At 36.4% G+C, this 22,520-nt stretch overlaps 1 protein-coding gene and 1 long non-coding RNA gene across 6 annotated transcripts in view; one reads left to right on the top strand and one right to left on the bottom strand.

The window, feature by feature from the left end:
• KMT2E (lysine methyltransferase 2E (inactive)) overlaps positions 1 to 22,520 on the top strand; it is a 101,780-nt gene that overhangs the window by 36,282 nt on the left and 42,978 nt on the right. For 4 of the 5 annotated variants that reach the window (XM_045494501.1, XM_045494503.1, XM_045494500.1 and 1 more), the window contains 2 exons: positions 19,421 to 19,535; positions 20,803 to 21,032. In XM_045494501.1, coding sequence (XP_045350457.1) covers positions 19,421 to 19,535; positions 20,803 to 21,032 — 345 coding nt within the window. Of the gene's footprint in view, positions 1 to 19,420; positions 19,536 to 20,802; positions 21,033 to 21,486; positions 21,576 to 22,520 lie in introns of those variants that run through there. The other variant, XM_045494504.1, reaches the window with a different exon arrangement.
• The window catches only part of LOC123606333, a 39,212-nt gene continuing 25,867 nt past the window's right edge, over positions 9,176 to 22,520 (bottom strand). The window contains exon 3 of the long non-coding RNA XR_006716235.1: positions 9,176 to 9,259. This is a non-coding gene — a long non-coding RNA (uncharacterized LOC123606333). The remainder of the gene's footprint in view (positions 9,260 to 22,520) is intronic.

The following is a 22,520-nucleotide window of genomic DNA, read 5'->3' as shown; positions in this document are numbered from 1 at the left end:
CTTCTCATTAAAATCAAATGGAATTTTGAAGGTATAAACAGGGAAGAAATTAAATTTTTGTTGAAGAAGAAGAAGGAAATCATAAAAGTCCTATTTCTGAGGAATCAGAGTTTGTTTTTTTTAAAAGGTTTATTTATTTTTGAGAGAGAGAGCGAGTGCACACAAGTGGGGAAGGGGCAGTGAGAGAGGGGCGACAGAGGATCCTAACCAGGCTCTGTGTTGACAGCAGGGAACCTGATAGCAGGGCTGGAACTCATGAACTGCGAGATCATAACCTGAGCCAAGGTCAGACACTGAACTGATTGAACTACTCAGGCGCCCCAGAATTAGAGCTTATTTATTCACTTATTCTAAGCTGTTCTTTTTCTCCCTTATTCATAAATAATTTCATGATTGGTACTTTCACCTTTTAGATCTTCAGTTCACCTAACTCAATTAAATGTCTGCTGTAAGAATGCATAATGTGCCTTGGATGGTAATTTATGATGCCTTTTTAAAGAATAAGGATATTTTGGTATAAATAAGATTTTTAATTTGTAAAGTGGTTCCACAAACCACTTTTCATTTTTACAAATGGAAATACTACATAAAGGAATAATTTTACTTTTAATAAACAAAAATATCCTGCATATTTATGAAGTCTGAAGTAATGAAAATTAAACTGGCATAGATTCTGGATTTCTAGAACTCAGGCTTTGTGTAACTCTGTGAAATGACACATACTGCCATTGTGTAATATAAAAACGAGGTAAAGCTGTTTATCCCATTAAGTCACTAATCCACAGGCATAACTAGCACGCTAGTAAATTTCATAGGCAGAGTGAGTACAGTGCTGTTTGGTGGGAAAAGTGCTAGACCAACTTAAGAGATCTAAGTATTTTGTTTCTATTATAACACCACATGACTTGGAGTTAAGAGTTCGTTTTACAGATGTAGAAACTAAGACCCAAAGTGGTTATGTGACATGTCCCAAGGATACACAGTGACTTTGTGGTAGAGTTGGTGCTTCAATCTAGAGTTTTTGAAACTAGGATCAGTCATCGGGTCTGTAAAGCTGGAGGTTGGACCATGTGATCTTCAGAATACCTTCTGGGACAGTGTCTGAATATCACTTTGGAGCAGCAGAGAGTTTTTCTCTGAACAGTTGCTGTCTTGTTGTACCCTGTCCCTAAGTAGGAACTCACAAGTAGGACTCAGCAACTGATCCTCCACCCCTGGCTTCATTATAACATTGTCTGAGGGTCCAGAAACCGCCCTTTATGCAAAACCTGTCTAGACTGACCAGGAGGTCTACCTGCAGGTCTAGGCCAGAACAAATCTGCTTGTAGTCTGAGGGAAAGGAAACCAGACCTGAACACTCCTTTGGGGCCAGATGCAAAGCAGGCCTACCACATCTTTGTTCTGTCTGCTCTACTTACCGTAGGGTCTTAGCAACAGTATTTCATTTTTCTCCAGGCCACCAACATCACCTCAAGGAGTCAGAAGGAGGTCCTGAGAGTAGCTAATTCGGATTAAATTTTGACCCTTTCTAAAGTGTTATCTGTGGCTCTCACTTTGGTAATTCCTTGGGCATTTCTAAATTGTAGGTCCATTCATATGTTTGGATCCTTGCACTGTTCTCCCTTTTATTAATTCTTCCACCTGCTGTATACAATTTGGCTTTTACTTTGACCATGCTACTGTGACATTGAGGCTAATGGGTTGTTTTCAGGCCTTAATATTGCTTGCTCTCTCAGGATTTGATACTATGATTCTCAGTACCTTTGTTTTTAGTTTTTAGTGAACCAACTTTTTTGTAGTTTGGATTTTTTTTGTAACAAAGTATAAATAACATAAAATTTATAACTTTAGCCATTTTTAAGTGTGCAATTCAGTGACATTAAGTACATTCACAGTGCTGTGCAGTCATCTCACATCTGTTTCCAAACTTTTTCATCATCCCCAAAAGAAACTTTGTACTTATCTAAACCTCTTAAATCCCCTCCAGGCCCCAGCGCCTGGTGACCTCTATTTTACTGTCTCTCTCTACCTGCTTCTTCTAGATACCTTATATAAATAGAATCATAAAATATTTATCCGTCTTTGTCTGCCTTCTTTTACTTAGTGTAATGTTTTCAAAGTTCATACACGTTGTAGCAGGTATCAGAATTCCATTCTTCTTTATGGTTGAATAATATTCCGTTGTATGGATGTACTACATTTTGTTTATCCTTTCATCTGTTGACGGACACTTGGGATGTTTCCACCTTTTGGCTATTGTGAATAATGCTGCTGTGAACATTGGTGTAAAGTATCTATTTGAGTCTTTGATTTCAGTTTTTTTGGGGGATATATACTTAGGAGTGGAATTACTAGGTCATAAGTTAATTCTATGTTTAACATTATAAGAAACCACCAAACTATTCTCCATCTGGTTTTCTTTTTATACCTTAATCTTTTTTTTTTTTTTTAATGTTTCTTCTCCTAAGTGTTAAGTATTTATGCTTTCTAGTAAAGTGTTCTGGAGGTTTTATCCACTTCTGTAGCTTTTCACCATTTCCTACATGCTCATGACTTCCAAATCTTCCTCAACCTAATTCTATCTCATGAGCTCTACCCATAACTATATGGGACTACCCCTGCATTACTAGACCTCTTAGGTATTTCGTGACTATAAAATAGAGATGTGTGTCTCTACAATGTGTGTTGTAGAGAATCCTTCTTCACTTTACAGATTATTTTTGAATTTAAAATTAAATTAAATTTAGAGCTGTAGTCCACAGACTTTTTCTCGAAAGGGCCAAAGAGTAAATATTTAAGATTTGGAACAATATGGTTTCTGTTGAAACTACTCAGCTCTGTTATAGCTGGAAAGCCAGATAGTATATATGAATGAATGGGCATAACTGAGTTCTAATAAAACTTTATTTCCAAAATCAGGCATTGTGCTGGCTTTGGTTCAGGGATCATAGTTTGCTGACTTCTTGTTTACAGAAAGTGAATCTTGAGTACTCTTTCAGGTAAAGAGTTCCATTCTTCTCTGATTTCTTTGGCTTAAGCAAGCACTGTTCAGTGGTATGACTTTATTTTAAAATGTAAAAACAACTTGATAGGAATTTCTTATTAATATATACTTATTTAAGGGCTTATATTCTACCATCCACTGTTTTAGATGCTGGGGACACAGCTCCACATCTAAAATCTTACATTCAAATTTTGTTTTTCTTCTTATAAAATGGAAAAATGTCACTTTTAATAGAGCATTGTTCTTTCAGTTGCTCTCTGGATCTCATCCCCCCTCATCTTTCAGGATCTTTACACTTTACTCTCACCTGCCCGGTATCCAGTATTTCCTGCATCTTCATATTTCTTTCTAATTAGATCATTCCCATCTCAGACAAATATCTTAAAACTGCTGCCCCTTTTTATTTCTTAATCCATTTTTCTGTTCCTCTTTATAGCAAACTCCTTGGAAGAGTTTGCACTCAGCATTAAGCCACACAACACCACTATAAATATCTATATTGTCAAGCTAATTAGTAGTTTCCTATAATTTATATAGATTTATCAACATTTGATATAAGTAACCATTTCCTCCTAGTAGAAAGATTTAACTCTGTTGGCTTTGTGGTTACCACACTTAACTGGCTACTTTTTTTCATTTTTCGCTTGATTTTCTTCCTCCAAATCTGTTTCCCTCTGTTCCAGTCTCATCTTTTTCTTCAAATAACTCCATCTCTATCCACTTGGCTTAAGCCAAAGCCCGAAGGTGTCATTCTTGGTCACCCACCACATCTGATTCATTGGTTAATCCTTTGTCTCCCTCCAAAATACGTTGAGAATCAGTACACTTCTCTCCATTTCTACGTTGTCCTAGTCTAAGCCCTGTTCATCTTGCACCTGGATACTACAGTAATCTCCGTATTTGTCTTTTGCTGTCTACAATTCATTCTATTTATGGAACGTAATATGATTCTTCTGAAGCATAAACCAAATCTTAAATCTCTCCCACTTGAAAACCTTCCAGTGATTCTTTTGATTTGCTTAAAATCCTAACTTCTTTTGGCACCATAGACCCCACTTTATTAGTCTCTACTCAATATTCTCTCCTTAGCCTACTGTTGTTCCCATATGGATATTATTTTCCTTGTTATTTTAAACAGTCTAAACTTGTTACTGTCCCAGGGCCTTTGTACTTGTTCCAACTACCTGCAGCGTTCTTTTTTTTGCTCTTAGCATAGTCTTAGCTGAGCTCAAATATAACTTTTCAGTGAGGCCTTTCCTCTGCACACTGTCTAAAATAGTATCTGAGAATCCCTCTGAAACAGTCTTGTTTTCTTTCATTATTTTGTCCTTTTTACTGAAATACAAGCTTCATGAGTTACAAATATCTGCTTTATTATACATCACTCGATGTGCAGCACCTCCCACAGGGCCTGGCATTTAAGGATTGGGTCATGAATGCTGTTGTTTGAAGGTAGGTCTCTTGATTAACCCTGAAGCTTATTACGTACAAATGATTGTTGAATATTCATATCTTAGCTGATTTTATTTCAGTTGTTTAGGAGAGACCAAACTAAAGCTGGAAATATTTTATAGCCTCTCCTTTGTAGAAAGATGTAAGGGGTTATAGAATTGAACAAAGTGTTTCTTGTATGTAAAAAAATCTTATGCAATTGGTGTGCTTTCAGTGAGGTGAATGCTATAGTTCTTTAAAGTAGCCGTTCTGGATAGTACCTATTTCAGGAAGCTGGGAAATAAAGGCATTAGGAAGCTAGCAGAAATAAAACAACAACTATGATATACTATGTATATCACCCAAGTGACTGTATATGACTATAATAGAGTATGTTAGGACAGAATGTAGAAGCAGGAGGGATATAAAATTCTCCAGTATTAGAATTTTAACAAGTGATGGGATTTAAGTGATAGTATTTTGACTGGGAAATTTTAAATCACATTTTCTTTAACTGATGACAGATTAAATGATGAAATTTCCCAGAGTGTGAAGTTAAAAGTAGGAGTTTAAAATATAATTTTGTGGTACTTGGGTGGCTCTATTGGTTGAGCGTTAGATTTCTGCTCAGGTCATGATCTTATGGGTTCCTGAGTTCGAACCCTGCATCAGGCTCACTGCTGTCAGTGCAGAGCCCGCTTTGGATCCCCTGTCCCCCTCTTTCTCTGCCCCTTCCCTGCTTGCACTCTCTCTCTCAAAAATAAATAAACATTAAAATATATATATAATTTCATTTTCCTAACTCTAGAGTCTGTGTAAAGATCCCTTTTTGGAAGCTTGGTAGTAATATGCTGTACATCAAAGATGGGCACTTGAATCTGATTTAAGCTTTGTGTGGCTAATTAGCCAAATAAAAGATGCTCTTGTAAATAAAACAAACAAACAAAAAGCTTCTTTCAGAATTCAGAACAATCTGTTAAAGGGAAGGGAAGACGAAAAGAAGTTTGGCATGTCATGTAATAATTAGAAGTTCAAGTGGATGAGGGGCACCTGGGTGGCTCAGTCGGTTAAGCATCCAACTCTTGGTTTTGGCTCAGGTCATGATCTCATGGTTCATGGGTTCGACCCCCATGTCACTTACTCTGTGTGGTGGCAGCATGGAGCCTGTTTGGGATTTTCTCTGTCTGTTTTGCCCCTTCCCTGCTTGTGTTCTCTCCCTCAAAATAAATAAATAAACGTTTAAAAAGCAAAGAAATTAAGTGGATGAAAAGATATCCTAAAACATATTTGGCAAATGAGTGCCAACTTTGGTAAGATTTCAAAAGCAAGGAAGGCTGCTAGAGAATTAATAGGAACTTCTTGTTGATAGTGTAATTGAAGTGTAATTGACAAATTAAGAGATTACTAAGAGACAAGTCTTCTTTATGTAATGAAATATTTGTGAAAGTTTTATTCAACATGTCGTTGAAAGTAAATACCACATGAATCTAACAGTGGTTAATGTGCTGTGTTCTATACATAATAAAAATTAATGTAGGGGCACCTGGGTGGCTCAATTGGTTGTCTGACTTAATCTCACCTCAGGTCTTGATCTCAGGGTTGTGAGTTCAAGCCCCACATTGGGCTCTGAGCTGGACCTGAAGCCTACTTAAAAAAAAAAATTAATGTAGGGTAAATCACCATGGTGAGTTGGTCCCATACTTGAGAATTGAAGGAACTCAATTGAGAAATTATTAGTTGAAATAGCAAGTTGCACATTTTAATATCTCTTTCTTAAATAAAAAAGTTACTAATTTGGACCCTGGGTACCATTTGCTCACGTGAATTACTTTGAAACTAGACAGAGTACTAAGTATTTTTCAGTGAAGAAAACTGAGTAAAGGTAACTTATTTGTAAGTAGGGATGGGGAAGGAGTCTTGGATAGGAAGCACTCTTTACATCCTCTGATCAGGCTCAGATCTTTTCTTGAACCTACTGAATCTGGGAGAAGTATATACAGATTATTCAACCTCACCTCACATTTGAAGCCCTCAGCTTTATCTTGAAATGCTGCTTCTGTGATCACATTGTAACCTTGCTTGGTGGAGAAACAGCTATTAGTGGCTTAGCTAGATACCTAGGGTACTTTTTGAACTGGTCCTTGGCTGACTTACCTGCCTTCATCTCTGGCCCCTTCTTCATATCTTTAATTCTGTCTGCTCTGAATTTTACCAATTCTTTTCTCTCTATCTTTTTATTGAAGTATAGTTAACATACAGTGTTGTATTAATTTCAGGTGTACAGTATAGTGATTCAGCAGTTTTATACATTGCTCAGTGCTCATCATGATAAGTGCACACTTAATCTCTTTTATCTATTTCACCCATCCCTCCTGTCTGGCAATCACCAGTTCTCTGTATGTAAGAGTTTATTTTTGTCTCTTTTTCTTTGTTCATTTGTTTTGTTTCTTAAATTCCACGAGTGAAATTGTATTTGTCTTTTTCTCTTACTTAGCATTATACCTTCTGTGTCCATTCATGTTGTTACAAATAGCAAAATCTCATTCATTTTTATGGCTAAGTCATATTCCTGTGTGTGTGTGTGTGTGTGTGTGTACATATGTGTATGTATATGTACACACATACCACGTCTTCATGCATTCATTTGCTGATGGACACCTGGGTTGGTTCCATAACTTGGCTATTGTAAATAATGCTGCAGTAAACATAGGCATGCATATATCTTTTCAAATCAGTATTTTCATTTTCTTTGGGCATCTAGTAGTAGAATTACTGGATCATATCGTAATTCTATTTTAAATTTTTTGAGGATCCGCCATACTATTTTCCAGAGTGCCTGCCCCAGTTTACATTCCCACCAACAGTGCATGAGCATTCCTTTTTCTCCACATCCATACCAATACTTATTTGTTGACTTTTTGATTCTGGCCATTCTGACAGGTGTAAGGTGATACCCTCATTGTGGTTTTTATTTGCATTTCCCTCATGATTAGTGATGGTGAACATCTTTCCGTGTGTCTGTTGGCCATCTGTATCTTCTTTGGAAAAATGTTTATTCAGGTCCTCTGCCCATTTTTAAACTGGATTATTTGGAATTTTGTTGTGTTGAGGTATATAACCAATTCTTAATCTGTGCTTCCTAAACTTCAGTGAACATGAAGTTGAAAGTGCTTATTAAAATGCAGATTTCTGAGCCTGATCTTTAAAATGCTTTATTCATTCGGTTAAGGAGAGTGTAAAACAATTATAACATGCATTACAGGTGATTGTGATGCTGGTGTTCTGTCAGTCTTGTGTAGAGAAACATGCTTAAACATGTCTTGATGTTTATACCTCTGACTGCATGTGTACTTTCTGTCTGGAATACCCTCTCCATTTCTTCCACCTCTCTTAGTTCTCAGGCTTGTTAACTTTTCATTCTTTAAAATTTGGTGAATGTGATTACTATTATGAAGAACCCCTATGCATACACCTCTGATGACACTACTGTAATCACTGATATACCTGTCTTCCCCATACATCACTTTCTTGAGAAGGACCACTTTTCCTTCTTTATTTTTTAATTTCCAGCATCTCAGTGTCTTCTACTTAATGTGTACCAAAATGTTTATTGAATGACTAAAACTATATTATTCTAAGTTCCTTGAAGATAGGGACAGTGTCTTGTCATTTTGTCTTTCATAGTCCCTGGCAAACACGAGGCCCTCAATGTTTAATCTGTGTTAGTTATATTGAGATCTATGGATGTAATCCCATGGTGCTCAATGAGCCTTATGAAGCTTTAATTTTTTGTTATTTTAATTTCGAGCTAGGTAGAGAATTTATGTTTAGAGTGATCCTGGATGTCCACCACTTTATACTGAATACTACCATGAGATTTCAGTGCAAGTGTTTGTGTTGATGCCGTTGGTACACAGATGACCTAAAGACCTAGTTTAACGTAGTGTTTCTCTAAATCTAAATCTTACAAAGAAAAATGCCCCTCCATTGCAGGGTTTTGTGTGTTACGTAATTTTGACAAACAGCTAACTAAACAAACACTATTCTGAAGTCTAACTGACCTCTCTGTACTCCTTGAAGACTCCCCATGCCATTTTTTTCCTCTTTTTGCATATGCATGGGATATTGTCTTTCTCTACCATTACTGCTTTTTATTATTTTTTAAAAGATTTTATTTTTAAGTAATCTCTACACCAGCATGGGGCTTGAACTCATGACTCCAAGATCAAGAATCATATGCCCTACCAACTGAGCCAGCCAGGTGCCCCCATTATTGCTTTTAAAAAATATATATTTTTTTCAATAGAAGAAATACTTGGTATTTCTTCATTTCTTCAACATTTCTTCAAATGTTCAAAGTCCTCTATATCTTTCAGAAGTAGTCTTACCTTTAGTGAAACCTCATGATGTTATTCCTCATCCTCCCTGTTACTCAAGTAGATACGTTTTTCTCTTGAATCCCCTTAAATCTGGAGACTTGTACTTTGAACTTCTGCAGCTTCTACAAGGAGGTCATGTTAGATTCAGCTAAACATACAGACTCACAAGACTGTCACAGGCCATACTTGACACTAGTCTCATGGTATACAGGACAGGAGCCACACTTTATCAGAAGTTAGCATCAGGTGTTCGTGTCTGAGAGCATATAGGAAGGAGTACAGTCAGCCATCCAGGAGTTATTTTCTTTGGCTTCTCAGGTAGTGGTCATGTACAAAGAGTCAAGGTCCACCTTGGATGGTGTGAGAGTCTCCTGATTTAGAAGCCTTATATCCCTCAGAAGGCGGTATTTGTTGTTAACAAGCACAGGCAGAGTTTCCAGGTTCCCTGTGAGGGACATGTCAGTTAGAAGAGTCACTGCATCTTTAGGAAGTTCAAATCTATGCATCCTCATCAAGTATTTATAGTTTTCTCAATCCAGACACAATTTACTTACCAATCAAGGGTCATTTTAATTTGCTTAGCAATATAGCAAATTAGCTTATCAGGCTTTAGGGTAACAGGTAGAAAGCTAAAGAGCAGAGCCTCACACAGGAGGAAAGAGTTTGGTTAAGCATTTGCCCATACTTCTCTTATGGCATTATCCTGTTTTGCCTTTATAGTGGTTTTTGTGTACCTGTCTCTTTTTTGTTAACCCTGCTTTTCCAAAACTCTTTGAGTGATAGGAGTATGTTTTATATATTTTTATCCTATCTCGAATCTAGCAAGGTACCTTAAATACACATAATGAACACCATCATAGAACTACTTGTTGAATTATAGTTTGTATGCTCCTTTGACTGGAAGGTTAATCCACAAAAAAAACTTAGAAAAATTTTTATGACTGGGTTTCATCGTAGATGGAAACAGTGTAGGAATAAATTTTCTGGATGAAGTGGTATGAACAACAGGGTCGTCCTGCATTACTAGGGTTGCTCTTATTTTAATGTCTATAAGACTGCTTTGGAATAGGGGCTGCATAATGGTGTCTTCAGATTCATTGTTTTATATATTGAAAGCATATATTAGTGGTGATAAGATACAAATTTGAGAATACTGTGAGTTGGAAAATGGCAAATGTTTCACTATGGGCAAGGACAGAAATACTAAGATAAGATGATTTTTTAACGTAACTTTCTTAAATTAATCCAGAAAATGATTGTCATGAGATCATCATCACTCTCTACAGAGTATATTATGCTCATGTCTGGAGTACCCTGCTTTTCTGTCTGCCACATCTCATTGAAGAAATAAATGGATCTGAAGAAAGATGAAGATCACTAGGGCTTAAGGGGCTGTGTTAAAAAGATGATTAATAAGGAGTGCCTGGCTGGCTCAGTTGGTGGAGCATGTGACTCGATCTCAGGGACACAAGTTTGAGCCTCACGTTGAGTGTAGAGAAAAAAAAAAAGATAGTTAATAAGATTGAGATCTATGTATCAAGAAACAGGATAGTTCAGTGGACCCATCTATATGGACAGGTACTTAGATAATCACTTAACATTAAAATGTAAAAACTGGAGAGCACCTTGAGACTTTTAAAGAGAGACAATAAATTATTCCTTTGCAAAGGTTTTGAATAAAAGTTCTCTCCAAGGAGCTCACATATAGCTTCTTGGTTTAACATGTTGGATATTAGGTTGGGTGAACAATGAATCTAATGTATTGTGTCAGATGTTGTTATTCTACATTAACCTTACACGTGTATATTAAGTATTCCACAAAATCATGTTGTTTTTTTCATTGACATGCTTAAGCCGAACATACCTATGTATAGCCTCTTAAGAAACTTTCCAACCAGAAACTTTTTAAAGTTATTAATTTAAAAACAAACATTTCAAAAATCCCTGTTGCAATAGAGATTTCCTTGCTTACTTAGCTCTTGTGTCAAAATTATGAATGACTAGAACTAAAATTAAAACATTAATCCCATTCTGTTGTTATATCATTTCCTATTTCTTATTTTGTTGATAGTAAATAACCTTTGTTACAGTAATAGGTCCTGGCCTCCTGGAGCTTAGCATGTTTAAAAAAGACAAGGAATGTAAGTATAGAATAAGGGATATATGTATATTGGTGTGTTAGATTAGTGACATATATATATATATATATATATATATATATATATATGGAGTAAAATGTATTTTGTTTCACTGAATAATGCTCTGAATCCCTGACCTAGAATTTTAAAACCTTGTATTTTTTAAAAACCTTATTTTTTAAAAAGCTTATTTATTTTTTGAGAGAGCAGGTGAGCATGAGCAGAGGACGGGGGGCGGGGGGGGGGGAGAGAGAGAGTGCACGAGAGAGAGAATATGAATGAGAATGAGAATATCCCAAGCAGGCTCTGTGCTCACAGTGTAGAACCTGATGCAGGGCTCCATCCCATGAACCTGAGCTTAACTAAGCCACCCAGAAGCCCCTTCAGACCTTATTATATCAATGTTACAGACTCATGATTATACAGATTGCATTTTTTGATATAAAGTTCTTTTACTCTGTGAAGACTTTAAGAAAATATATTTTAAAAATCTGCTTTATAGAAAGATTACCAAGGAACCATTGTATTTTAAGGCACTTATTTCATTTCTTCTGACTCTGTGTCTCCCTCTGTCTCTGCCCCTCCCCTACTCATGCTCTGTCTCCCTAACATTAAAAAAAAACAAAACATGAAAAGGGGTGCCTGGTTGGCTCAGTCAGTTGAGCATCTGACTTTGGCTCAGGCCATGATCTCACAGTTTGTGAGTCTCAGCCCTGCGTCAGGCTCTGTGCTCACAGCTCGGAGCCTGGAGCCTGCTTCTGATTCTCTGTCTCCCTCTCTTTCTGCCCCTCCCCAGCTCATGCTCTGTCTCCCTCACTCTCTCAAAAATAAATAAGGATTAAAAAAAAAATTTTAGAACGCACATATTTCAATATAATTTTAAGACTTAGGGGAGTATACTTTTAGAAGAATAAACTTTGTAGGGACTTTAACATATATTTAGTGCTCAATATTTACTAAATGATTTAAATATCAACAATGTTTTGATACCTTGCAAATTTAGTGATATATTTAAAACAGGTGTAGCTACTAGACCTTGTACTTAAAATCACTGTTGGAAGTTTGAATTATTGTGGAGTTAAGGTTTGAAAATAAAGTTGAAAAGCAACTTAAGACTGAATATTTAGTTACATTTGAGAGACATTTCTGAAGAAATAAGTATTGTTACACATGTGTATAATGCATTATAGTTGAAAAAAATGCATTTTCATATCCTATCATTTGAGTTTTATCCATATTGCTAGGAAGAAAGTGAAACAGGCATATTTACCCCACATTACAAATAAAAAGCACAATTTTAAAAAGGTGACTACTGAACTGTACCCATTGAATGGCCAGCCTTAGACATGTAAGTCCCAACTCCATTTAAAAAAATTTTTTTTTAGTTTATTTAAGTAATCTCTGCACCCCATGTGGAGCTCAAACTCACAACTCCAAGATTAAGAGTCTCGTGCTCTTTCTGACTAAGCTAGCCAGGCATCCTCCATGTTCTTCTTAATAGAGAAGTCTCCTTGTTAGTTTTGTTGAAATTTGGGAGAAAAAAATAATAAATGCATGTAAATAATATGGTTGATAGCATACAAAAGTATTACATGAAAAGTAATAAATTAACAGTATGGTAAATAAGTAGTAATAGGGATCCATAGGATTTATAAAAATTGTGATGAGTTGAAGCAGTTAGGAAAGTGCTCCTTGAGCATTTGAAGTAATAAGCCCTGAGAAATGTGTTGAAATCAAGAAGTAAGGGTTGAGATTCCACAGAAGAGGCTTAGAAATAGAATTGCCTACGTCTATGCCCATTCACCTTGAACGTGCCCCATCTCCCCTGATCTTGGAAGCTAAGCAGGGTTGGGTCTGGTTAGTACTTGGATGGGAGAAATCAAAATGTCCAGGATATCTTCCTGAGTTGGGAGGAAAGGAGATAGTGTATCATTCTTACAGGTATCTATTGTGTAAAGGATATTCAATGTAAAATAAGAAGCTTGGGAGCTTAAAAATTTTTTTTAATAAGGAAATAGAAAAATATATACAATAGTAGGGAGAACAGTATAATAATCCCAAGTAACCATTAGGCCATTACTCAGCTTCATCAGTATTTAGCGTTTTGCCAGTCTTATTTCATCTGTCTTATAGTTTTACTTAAGTATTTTAAAGCAAATTCTCCCATCATTTTACCTATATATTCTTCAGTATAATCACTTTACAGATAAGGATTTTTTTTTTTAAATTTTTTTTTTCAACGTTTATTTATTTTTGGGACAGAGAGAGACAGAGCATGAACGGGGGAGGGACAGAGAGAGAGGGAGACACAGAATCGGAAACAGGCTCCAGGCTCTGAGCCATCAGCCCAGAGCCCGACGCGGGGCTCAAACTCACGGACCGCGAGATCGTGACCTGGCTGAAGTCGGACGCTTAACCGACTGCGCCACCCAGGCGCCCCTTAAGATAAGGATTTTTTTAACCACAATACTGTTATCGCATATGGCAAAATTAATACTTTTTTTTTTTTTTTTTTTTTTTGAGAGAAAGAGTGTGAGTTGGGGAGGGGCAGAGACTCTTAAGCGGGCTCCACACTCAGTGTGGGATCTGACACAGAGCTCAATCTCACAACCCTGAGATCATACTTGAGCTAAAATCAAGAGTCAGATGCCCCAACACTTTTTTAATGTAAAATACCCAATTTATCTTCAAATTTCCCTTACTTGTCTCGAAAATGTCTTTTTGTGATTGGTGTGTTCAAATTGGCATCCAGACAAGATCCACACATTGTTTTTGATTGAAGTATCTTTGAATCTCTTTTTCAAGGTTCTGAGGCAACCTTTAAAATTTTTTTGCCCTCATACCATATACTATTGAAGAAACTGAGTCATTCGGTATATAGAAGTTTGAACATTATGAATTTGGCCTATTGTTTCTTTTTTTGCTGTCATGTATTATTCTTCTTAACCCCATATTTCTTTTTTTCTATTTTTTTTTTTTTATTTCTGAGGAGACAGTGTGAGCAGGGGAGGGGTAGAGAGAGAGGGAGACACAGAATCTGCAGCAGACTCCAGGCTCTGAGCTGTTAGCACAGAGCCCAATGCAGGGCTTGAACTCACGAACGGTGAGATTATGACCTAAGCTGAAGTCGGACACTTAACTGACTGAGCCATCCAGGTGTCCCTAACCCCGTATTTCTATAAACGGTATTTAGATCTAGAGATGTGATTAGCTTCAGATTTTTTTTTTCCCATTCTCATTTTCCTTCTGTTTTCTTTTCAGCATGATCCTTCATATGTGAGACTTTGTACTTTCTGTTGCATTTTATTAGGCACATAAAACTTGGTTGTCTAACTTTCAGTAATGATAAAAAGGATCGACAGGTTCAGGTATTGTTAGCCTTACCTGTTCATCAAGTTCCAACCTTTCAAGGTTTTAGCATCCATGGGTATCTGTTGCCTAAATTCATTATCTCTAGAGGGTTGAAAATTCATGATTTTTCTAATTCGATCATTCCTTCTGCATTCATTAGCTATTAGGGAACTTTCAAAAGAAGCAGTTAGTTATCTGAGTATTGGCTTAGTTAACAAGAGAGCATATTTCTTAATTCAGTGTTAGAGCCAAGTTGTATATTAGAAACTCTTTATGCATTTCACATCCTCAATTTGTGGGAAACAGAATTCAGAGTTTTGAAAAAGTGAGTTCATCTGCAAATTCTGTTTTGATCATTTGACCATACCTTACTGCTCATATATTATGAATACTTTAATTACATGTTGTTTTTTAACATTTTGAATTATCAGGCTAGACGATGATTATCTTTTGGGAAGTTTCCCATGGATAGAGATTATCTTTTTGACAATGGTCATTGTTTCAGTGATTTAAGAACATACACAAAAACCACGTCTGAATGAGTACAAATAATTTTCATACTATTTAAAAAGTGACATCAAAATTATGTAAGTGAAATCTCATCTGTTTGTGGGATAAACACAGCACCATGGTTTATGTTTGGATATGTAATTATTTATAGAAAATACTATGCTAATGTAGTTTCTTTATGATAAATGTTATACCTTTACTTTGGTATTTGTGTGTGTGTGTGTGTGTGTGTGTGTGTGTGTGTGTGTGTGAGACACACACACACACACACAAATTCGTTATTGTGTTTATTATCCCTTTAGCCCTGCCATTAAAAGTTTATTAAGGCTTTATGATAATGTTCCAGAAGATTTTGAGGAAAACTCCTATGACTTCAGTGTAGTGATTTTTGTTACTATGAGTTCCTGCCAAGGTGCTGTCCATATGTAAATACAGTAGATTTGCATGGATTTAATCTTTTTTTTTTTTTTTTAAGTAGGCTGCATGCCCAGCGTGGGGCTTGAACTCATGACCCTGAGATCAAGAGTCAGATGCTCTTCTGAGTCAGCCAGGCTCCTCTAATTAATCATTTTGTGATTGGATATTTAAATGACTTCTCCTCTTATATATAGCTTTATGAATAGTATTACAGTAAATATCTCAAATCTACAGGAATTTCTTTCTTAGGATAAATTCCCCAAAATGGGTTTACTGGATCAAAGGATGCTTGACTTTTGGTATTTGTCACAAAGTTGTTTTCATGTTTACTATGTTGTGGAAATGCAGAGCTTTGAGGATATTTAGCACCATGGTACTTTTAAAGAATATTTCTAAGTATATATGTTGTGTTATTTATTTATTTTTTTTTTAATGCTCTCTTATAGTTTAGGAAAATCCTTAAAATAGGTCAACCAAATTTTTTATTTATTTTTATTATTTTATTTTTTTTAACGTTTATTTTTGAGACAGAGAGAGACAAAGCATGAACAGGGGAGGGTCAGAGAGAGGGAGACACAGAATCTGAAACAGGCTCCAGGCTCTGAGCTGTCAGCACAGAGCCCGACGCAGGGCTTGAACTCACGGACCGCGAGATCATGACCTGAGCCGAAGTCGGCCGCTTAACCAACTGAGCCACGCAGATGCCCCCAAATTTTTTAAAAAGTAACTGTTAGCTTCTTTTTAAAATTACTTTTAGTATAAGCAGCATTAGAAATGAGGATCTTGATGAAGAATTTCTGCTTTCTATCAAAAAGAATGAAATCTTGCCATTTGCAACCACTTGGATGGAACAAGAGGGTATTATGCTAAGCAAAAGTAGTCAGAGAAAGATAAATATTATATGAATTCACCCATATGAGGATTTTAAGATACAAAACAGGTGAACATAAGGGAAGGGAAGCAAAAGTAATATAAAAACAGGGAGGGGGACAAAACAGAAGAGACTCTTAAATATGGAGAACCAACAGAGGATTGCTGGAGGGGTGGTGGGGGAGGGGGATGGGCTACAAGGGTAAGGGCATTAAGGAATCCACACCTGAAATCATTGTTGCACCATATGCTAACTAATTTGGATGTAAATTAAAAAATAATTATTAATACAAAAATTGCCAAATGATCATTGCCAGTAATCACTGCTGCAGCTTCAATTTGAATCATGAAATTATGCATTTGTGACTTGCTTACATGCTTGAACTTACCTGCTTTTGTGCTGAAAGGTTTTTTTTTTATGCTTAACCATTAACTGCTCCAAAATAGCAAAGTTTTTACTATGCTCTTTAGCAGTATAGTCATAGTTTACTCTAAATCTTTAAGTGGGAGTCTTTCTATTTTGGCCACAATATGTGCATATTACCTTAATAACAGTATTATAGATCAGGAGTTGCCAAAACTCCACTTCTTCCTTTCATGTAAGTTTTAAAGATTTTTTTTTTTTTTTTTTTTTTTTTTTTTTAATTTTTTTTTTCAACGTTTATTTATTTTTGGGACAGAGAGAGACAGAGCATGAATGGGGGAGGGGCAGAGAGAGAGGGAGACACAGAATTGGAAACAGGCTCCAGGCTCCGAGCCATCAGCCCAGAGCCCGACGCGGGGCTCGAACTCACGGACCGCGAGATCGTGACCTGGCTGAAGTCGGACGCTTAACCGACTGCGCCACCCAGGCGCCCCTTAAAGATTTTTTAAAGCAATTGATTTTGTAGAGCAGTCAAAGGCAGTTTGCTAATATCTATCCATTTTACATGCATTTACCCTTTTGTTGAGCATTTCTGTCTCCAGGGATACATGCTGTAGAAATACTACCATGTATTTAGAGAGGATATATTGAAGGGTGTACAAGTGCAGTGATACCTTTAACAGTGAAAAATAGAAATAAATGTCCCCTGGGGCGCCTGGGTAGCTCAGTCAGTTGAGCATCTTGATTTTGGCTCAGGTTATGATCCCAGGGTCTTGGATTGAACCCCATGTCAGGCTCCCCACTGAGCGTGGAGCCTGCTTAAGGTATTCTCTCTCTCTCTCTCTCTCTCTCTCTGTCTCTCTCTCTTTCTCTCTCTTCCTCTTTGCCCTTCTCTCTCTCTCTCTAAAATAAAAAACAAGTTTAAAAAAACCCCAAATATCCACCAATAGGGAAATTGTTAAATAAACCATATACATTTATATAATGAAGTAAGCAGTTATTACCAAAAATAGGGTAGATACACATTGACACTGAAAGATGGACAAAGAAAATTGTGAAAAAACAAATAGTATATTAGAAACCATTTAGAGGGAGATACATGGCATCCTAAGGTTTGTGTTTGAGGTTTTAAGTTTGAAGGTTTGAGGTTCGAAGACATGGTCTTTCACTTTCTTATGTACTTATATATTTAAGTTTTATGCAATGAGAATGTGTTGATTTTAAATTTAAAAGACGTTTCTTTTTTAAAAGAAGGAGGAAATTTTTAAAATAACACCATAGACATTAGGTGAGTATTGATTTTCAAAGTATTCGGAACATTTTGGAGGCTCTTCTTCTGTAATTTCCTCCAGAACTGTGGAACAACCTCAGTTTGTGCCTCCTTCTCTACTGGTTCTAGAATCCTGGATCTCACGGCAGCAGCCACTTAGAGCTAAATTGAGACTTTGTGCAGGGGAGTGAGTTGGGGGTGGGTGGGAAGAGTATGTCAAGAAGCTGTCAACTGTAGATATAAGACAACTAGAGTGTAACTGCATTAAGAAGTCTTTAAACCATGAAGAGTGCAAACAGTACTAACTTCTAAGGGCAAGTTTTGGATAAGAGGTAGGATAAGGGGTATCATGAAAAAATCATCTCAAATGGTGGCCACGGTAAGAATAAAGGCACAGAAACAAATCATGTTTTGTGTGTGCCAGGGAGAAATTAATTTCATTGTGAATTAGCCTCAGGAGTAGTTTCACTGCTACATTGATCAATAAATAGGTATTACCAGGAATAAGGTTCAGGAGGATTGATATGAGTAAAGAAGTTGGCAAAGTGATATATGTAAAATGCTAGGCCAGAGAGCTCACAGGTCAATCACAGTGTGTAAGTTGTTAGTCTCAGTTGTATCAGTTGTTGGTCAGGTTATCGTCACTTAACCATTATGGACCAGAACTGCTGATCTTACTCTACCACAGGTTGCTGCTTCTATTTTTTCATAAGTAAATCTTGGTTCATTGTGAGGTTTCTTATTTCTTAACTTTACTGATACTTTCCAAGGCTTCATTACATCTTGGCACACTAACACATACATACAGTTTTGAACATTGAAATGTATATTTCACATTCACATTCGGGGCCACATGGATTCATTGTGTTCTTGGCTCTGTTTAAATTATTTCTGCTACTTTTCTCCACCCCTGTGCCTAGTGTCCCTGGTGCCATTGAGTATTCAAATAACGTTTACTCTCTGATAACCTTTTTAATGTTTGTTTATTTTTGAGAGAGAGAGAGAGAGAGAGACAGAGTGAGAATGGGGGAGGGGCAGAGAGAGAAGGAGACACAGAATTTGAAGCAGGCTCCAGGCTATGAGCTGTCAGCACAGAGCCCAATGTGGGGCTCAAACCCACGAACTGTGAGATCATGACCCAAGCCAAAGTGGGATCCTTAACCACCTGAGCCACCCAGGTGCCCCTCTGATAATTTTTTTTTTTTTTTTAATGATAGGGAAACTATTTGAATTTGGGAGGTGAGACATTTATGTATTTATGTATTTATTTAAGGATTATTTAAAAATTTTTTTTTAATGTTTATTTATTTTTGGAGAGAGAGAGAGACAGAGCATGAGCAGGGGAGGGACAGAGAGAGAGGGAGACACAGAATCTGAAGCAGGCTCCAGGCTCTGAGCTGTCAGCACAGAGCCAGACGCGGGGCTCAACCTCACAGACATAGAGATCATGACCTGAGCCGAAGTCAGACGCTCAACCAACTGAGCCACTCAGGTGCCCGGAGACATTGATTTTTTAAAAAGTCTGGTTAAGATACAGAACCTAGATAGGATATTTCTTATCCACAGGTGTCTGCCCGGTATAAAAAGACATTTGTATAGCAATAAAATAAACGCTTATAATTTTAAACTGATTGAACAGAACAAAAATGAATGGAATTCTCTTTGATGCAACTTTTCCCCCTCCAGACCAGAATCCGTAGAAGCTAGCCCTGTGGTAGTTGAGAAATCCAACAGTTATCCCCACCAGTTGTATACCAGCAGCTCGCATCATTCACACAGTTACATCGGTTTGCCCTATGCGGTAAGTGTCAAACGTTTCTCTGGAAGGGTATTTTTTATACCTAGAGACTGAAAGTAGATGTTTGTAGTAATTGTGCCTAAAAAGAAAACATTTAAAAATCCATACTTATATTATCTAAACAATTAGGTATATAATTTATAGTTTAATTTTTTATTGCTCTAACTATATTTATTCAAAGGATTAAAATTCTATTAGAGGTATTCTCTAGAAGTTTTGCTATTACTATTATTATTTTGCATTTTATACTATTAATAGTGTGGTATTCTAATTCTTTACCTCCTCTATAAAAAGAGCCAGAGATAGAACTGTATTGTATTACCTAGTGTTGGTTCTAAATTATATAATAATTTTATTGTAAACTATATAATTACCATTTTTTGAGCACTTATGTGCCAGGCTTTGTGCTAAACTTTTTTTTTTTTTTTTTTTTTTGCATGCTCATAGTGAGGGAGGGACAGAGAGAGAAAGGGAGGGAGAGAATCCCAAGCAGGCTCTGCACTGTCAGCACAGAACCATGAGATTATGACCTGAGTTGAGATCAAGAGTCAGATGCTTGAACGACTGAGCCACCCAGGTCCCCCTGTGCTAAACATTTTTACATATATTATCTCATTTGATCTTCAAAATCAACCTCATGAGATGGGCATAATTTTCATCCCCATTTCATAGCTGAGAAAATGAGGCTTACCTAAATTAACTTGTTCAGTGTTGCATAGCTAATAAGAGGCAGAGGTTACATTGAAACAGTTGAAGAACTGGACATATTCGTGATATTATCCAGATACAATTGTGAGGGATTTTTGCCACTGGGACCAGCATAAAAACCAATTCCTAAAAAATCTTCTGTTATATACATAATAATGATAATATGTCTTTTGTGGTTGTTTTTGTTATTCTTTAGCCTCCACATTCCACATTCCTGAGGTTATTTTTTTTTTACCCTTCACATTGTGTGCCTGCCTCTATCTTGAAGGTGGAGCTCTATGTCCATGGGACTGTGAGGATGTCTTTTGATTAGGGAGGTGAGGGCATGGAGTTTAAGGGAAGTCATTGTGCAGGTGACTGAGGTAGACTGACATTTTCACTTACTAGTATGGTTTAATTTATAGCTTTACCAAGTTGTTATTTTAAAGGTATTAAGGAAGAAATAGGCCAACTTCATATTTCTTGAATATTCAAATTAAGGACTGAATTTTATTTTAGTTACTTAGTTTATATTGTTGCTGAAATTATATATATTGTGCTGTATTTGTGTTCATTTATCCAGGACCATAATTATGGTGCTCGTCCTCCTCCAACACCTCCGGCTTCCCCTCCTCCATCAGTTCTTATTAGCAAAAATGAAGTAGGCATATTTACCACTCCTAACTTTGATGAAACTTCCAGTGCTACTACAATCAGCACATCTGAGGATGGAAGTTATGGTACTGATGTAACCAGGTGCATATGTGGTTTTACACATGATGATGGATACATGATCTGTTGTGACAAATGCAGGTAAAATATTTTACACCATTAGTTTACTTTTCTTGAATGCTGCTAACCTTTGATTGTTAACCTTGGAAAAGATAAAGTCACTTTTGAAGGAATTGATGAATGTGGTTTTTAAGTGAGACTTCTGCTGTTATCAGTGCAGTTTATTTTGTTCCTAGAGAAAGCCCCTATGGGAAAGAAGCTCTCTTAGAGTTTATCAGAAGTCATTGTTAATTGCATAATAGGCATTCAGTTCTGAACTTTATTCATGTAGGATCACATCTCTGTTTTTGCTCATTCAGTAATAATACAACTACATACAGTGGTAGACAAGATAGAAAAATGAGCCCTGCGAATTTCCTTTGGAGTTATTTGTGCTGTGTAGTCACTGTGATTTTCCAGTTTGGGGGAATTATACATTTTGATTGATGTTTGTTTGACTTGACTCTCTCACCTCCTTTTGACTTGAACCTTGCAGCACTCTGGAGTCTCCTTGAACCAGAACCACAGTCTCCCCTCCCCCAACCCTGGTTCAACCACCAAGAAAGGCCTCCTCCCCTAGAGAAGGTGTGATTGGGACAGAAAGTGGGGTTTTATTTTTGTTTTTGTTTTTTTGGGGGGTGAGGGAGTTGGGGAGGATGGAGAGGGAATAGGATTTCAGCCTGAAAGTTACTGAGTCCGTCCCCTGCACAGAGTGGGAAGCAGAGTATTTAAGCAGTGCACTGTAGTGGGTAAGAAAGTTTGGTAGCTTTACACAATTTCCTGGGTCATATCTTTATGGCATAGCTTCATTATTTGATTTGAAATAGTATAGCATATACCCATATTTGAATGTGAGTGTAAAAATACATCTTAGAGCCAAATATAAATTACTTTGCATTATTTGTAATATTGTTCTCATTTATTAGGTGGTTAGGAGTTGGATGTTATTGATATAAACATGCATGTAGGGTTATATTTTAAAAAGATGATTTACCTTTGCCAAAAGGGGGGAAAATTAGTCTTAATTTGGAAGGTGAAATTTGATATTTTTATGTAAAAATGTGAAGTTTTGAGTAAATTTTTATAAAAATATATTGTGATACCTTTTCACATTTAAAAATAAATACTCATTATCTGTGACATATCATTACTATGAACAATCACTTCAGTAAATTTACTCAGGAGGTAAATTAAAAAAACTAAAAAAATATCTTCAGTGATAAATTCTTTTCTTTATTATTTTTAAAATAACTACCTGATAGAAAATCTCAGTTCATGTTTTAACTGATCACATAATATAGCTTTCTCTTAGCTAATCTTGTCTACTGTGATAAATTACATACATTTGGCAGCGTTTTCATTTTAATGCATAATATGAATATTGTTTTCTTTCTATTTAATTACAGTGATCTAGATATAATACAGAATTATCTCTGTTAGAAAATAGTGAAATAGTCCTTAGGATTTATACTATCTACAAATTCTTAAAGGACCAGTTACAGTTTTTGGATTGTTCAAAGTGTTTGCTTC

Source organism: Leopardus geoffroyi, chromosome A2 (assembly GCF_018350155.1).
Source record: "Leopardus geoffroyi isolate Oge1 chromosome A2, O.geoffroyi_Oge1_pat1.0, whole genome shotgun sequence".
In the NCBI taxonomy this organism is placed as follows: domain Eukaryota; kingdom Metazoa; phylum Chordata; class Mammalia; order Carnivora; family Felidae; genus Leopardus; species Leopardus geoffroyi.
This window is presented reverse-complemented; position numbering and strand designations above follow the sequence as displayed.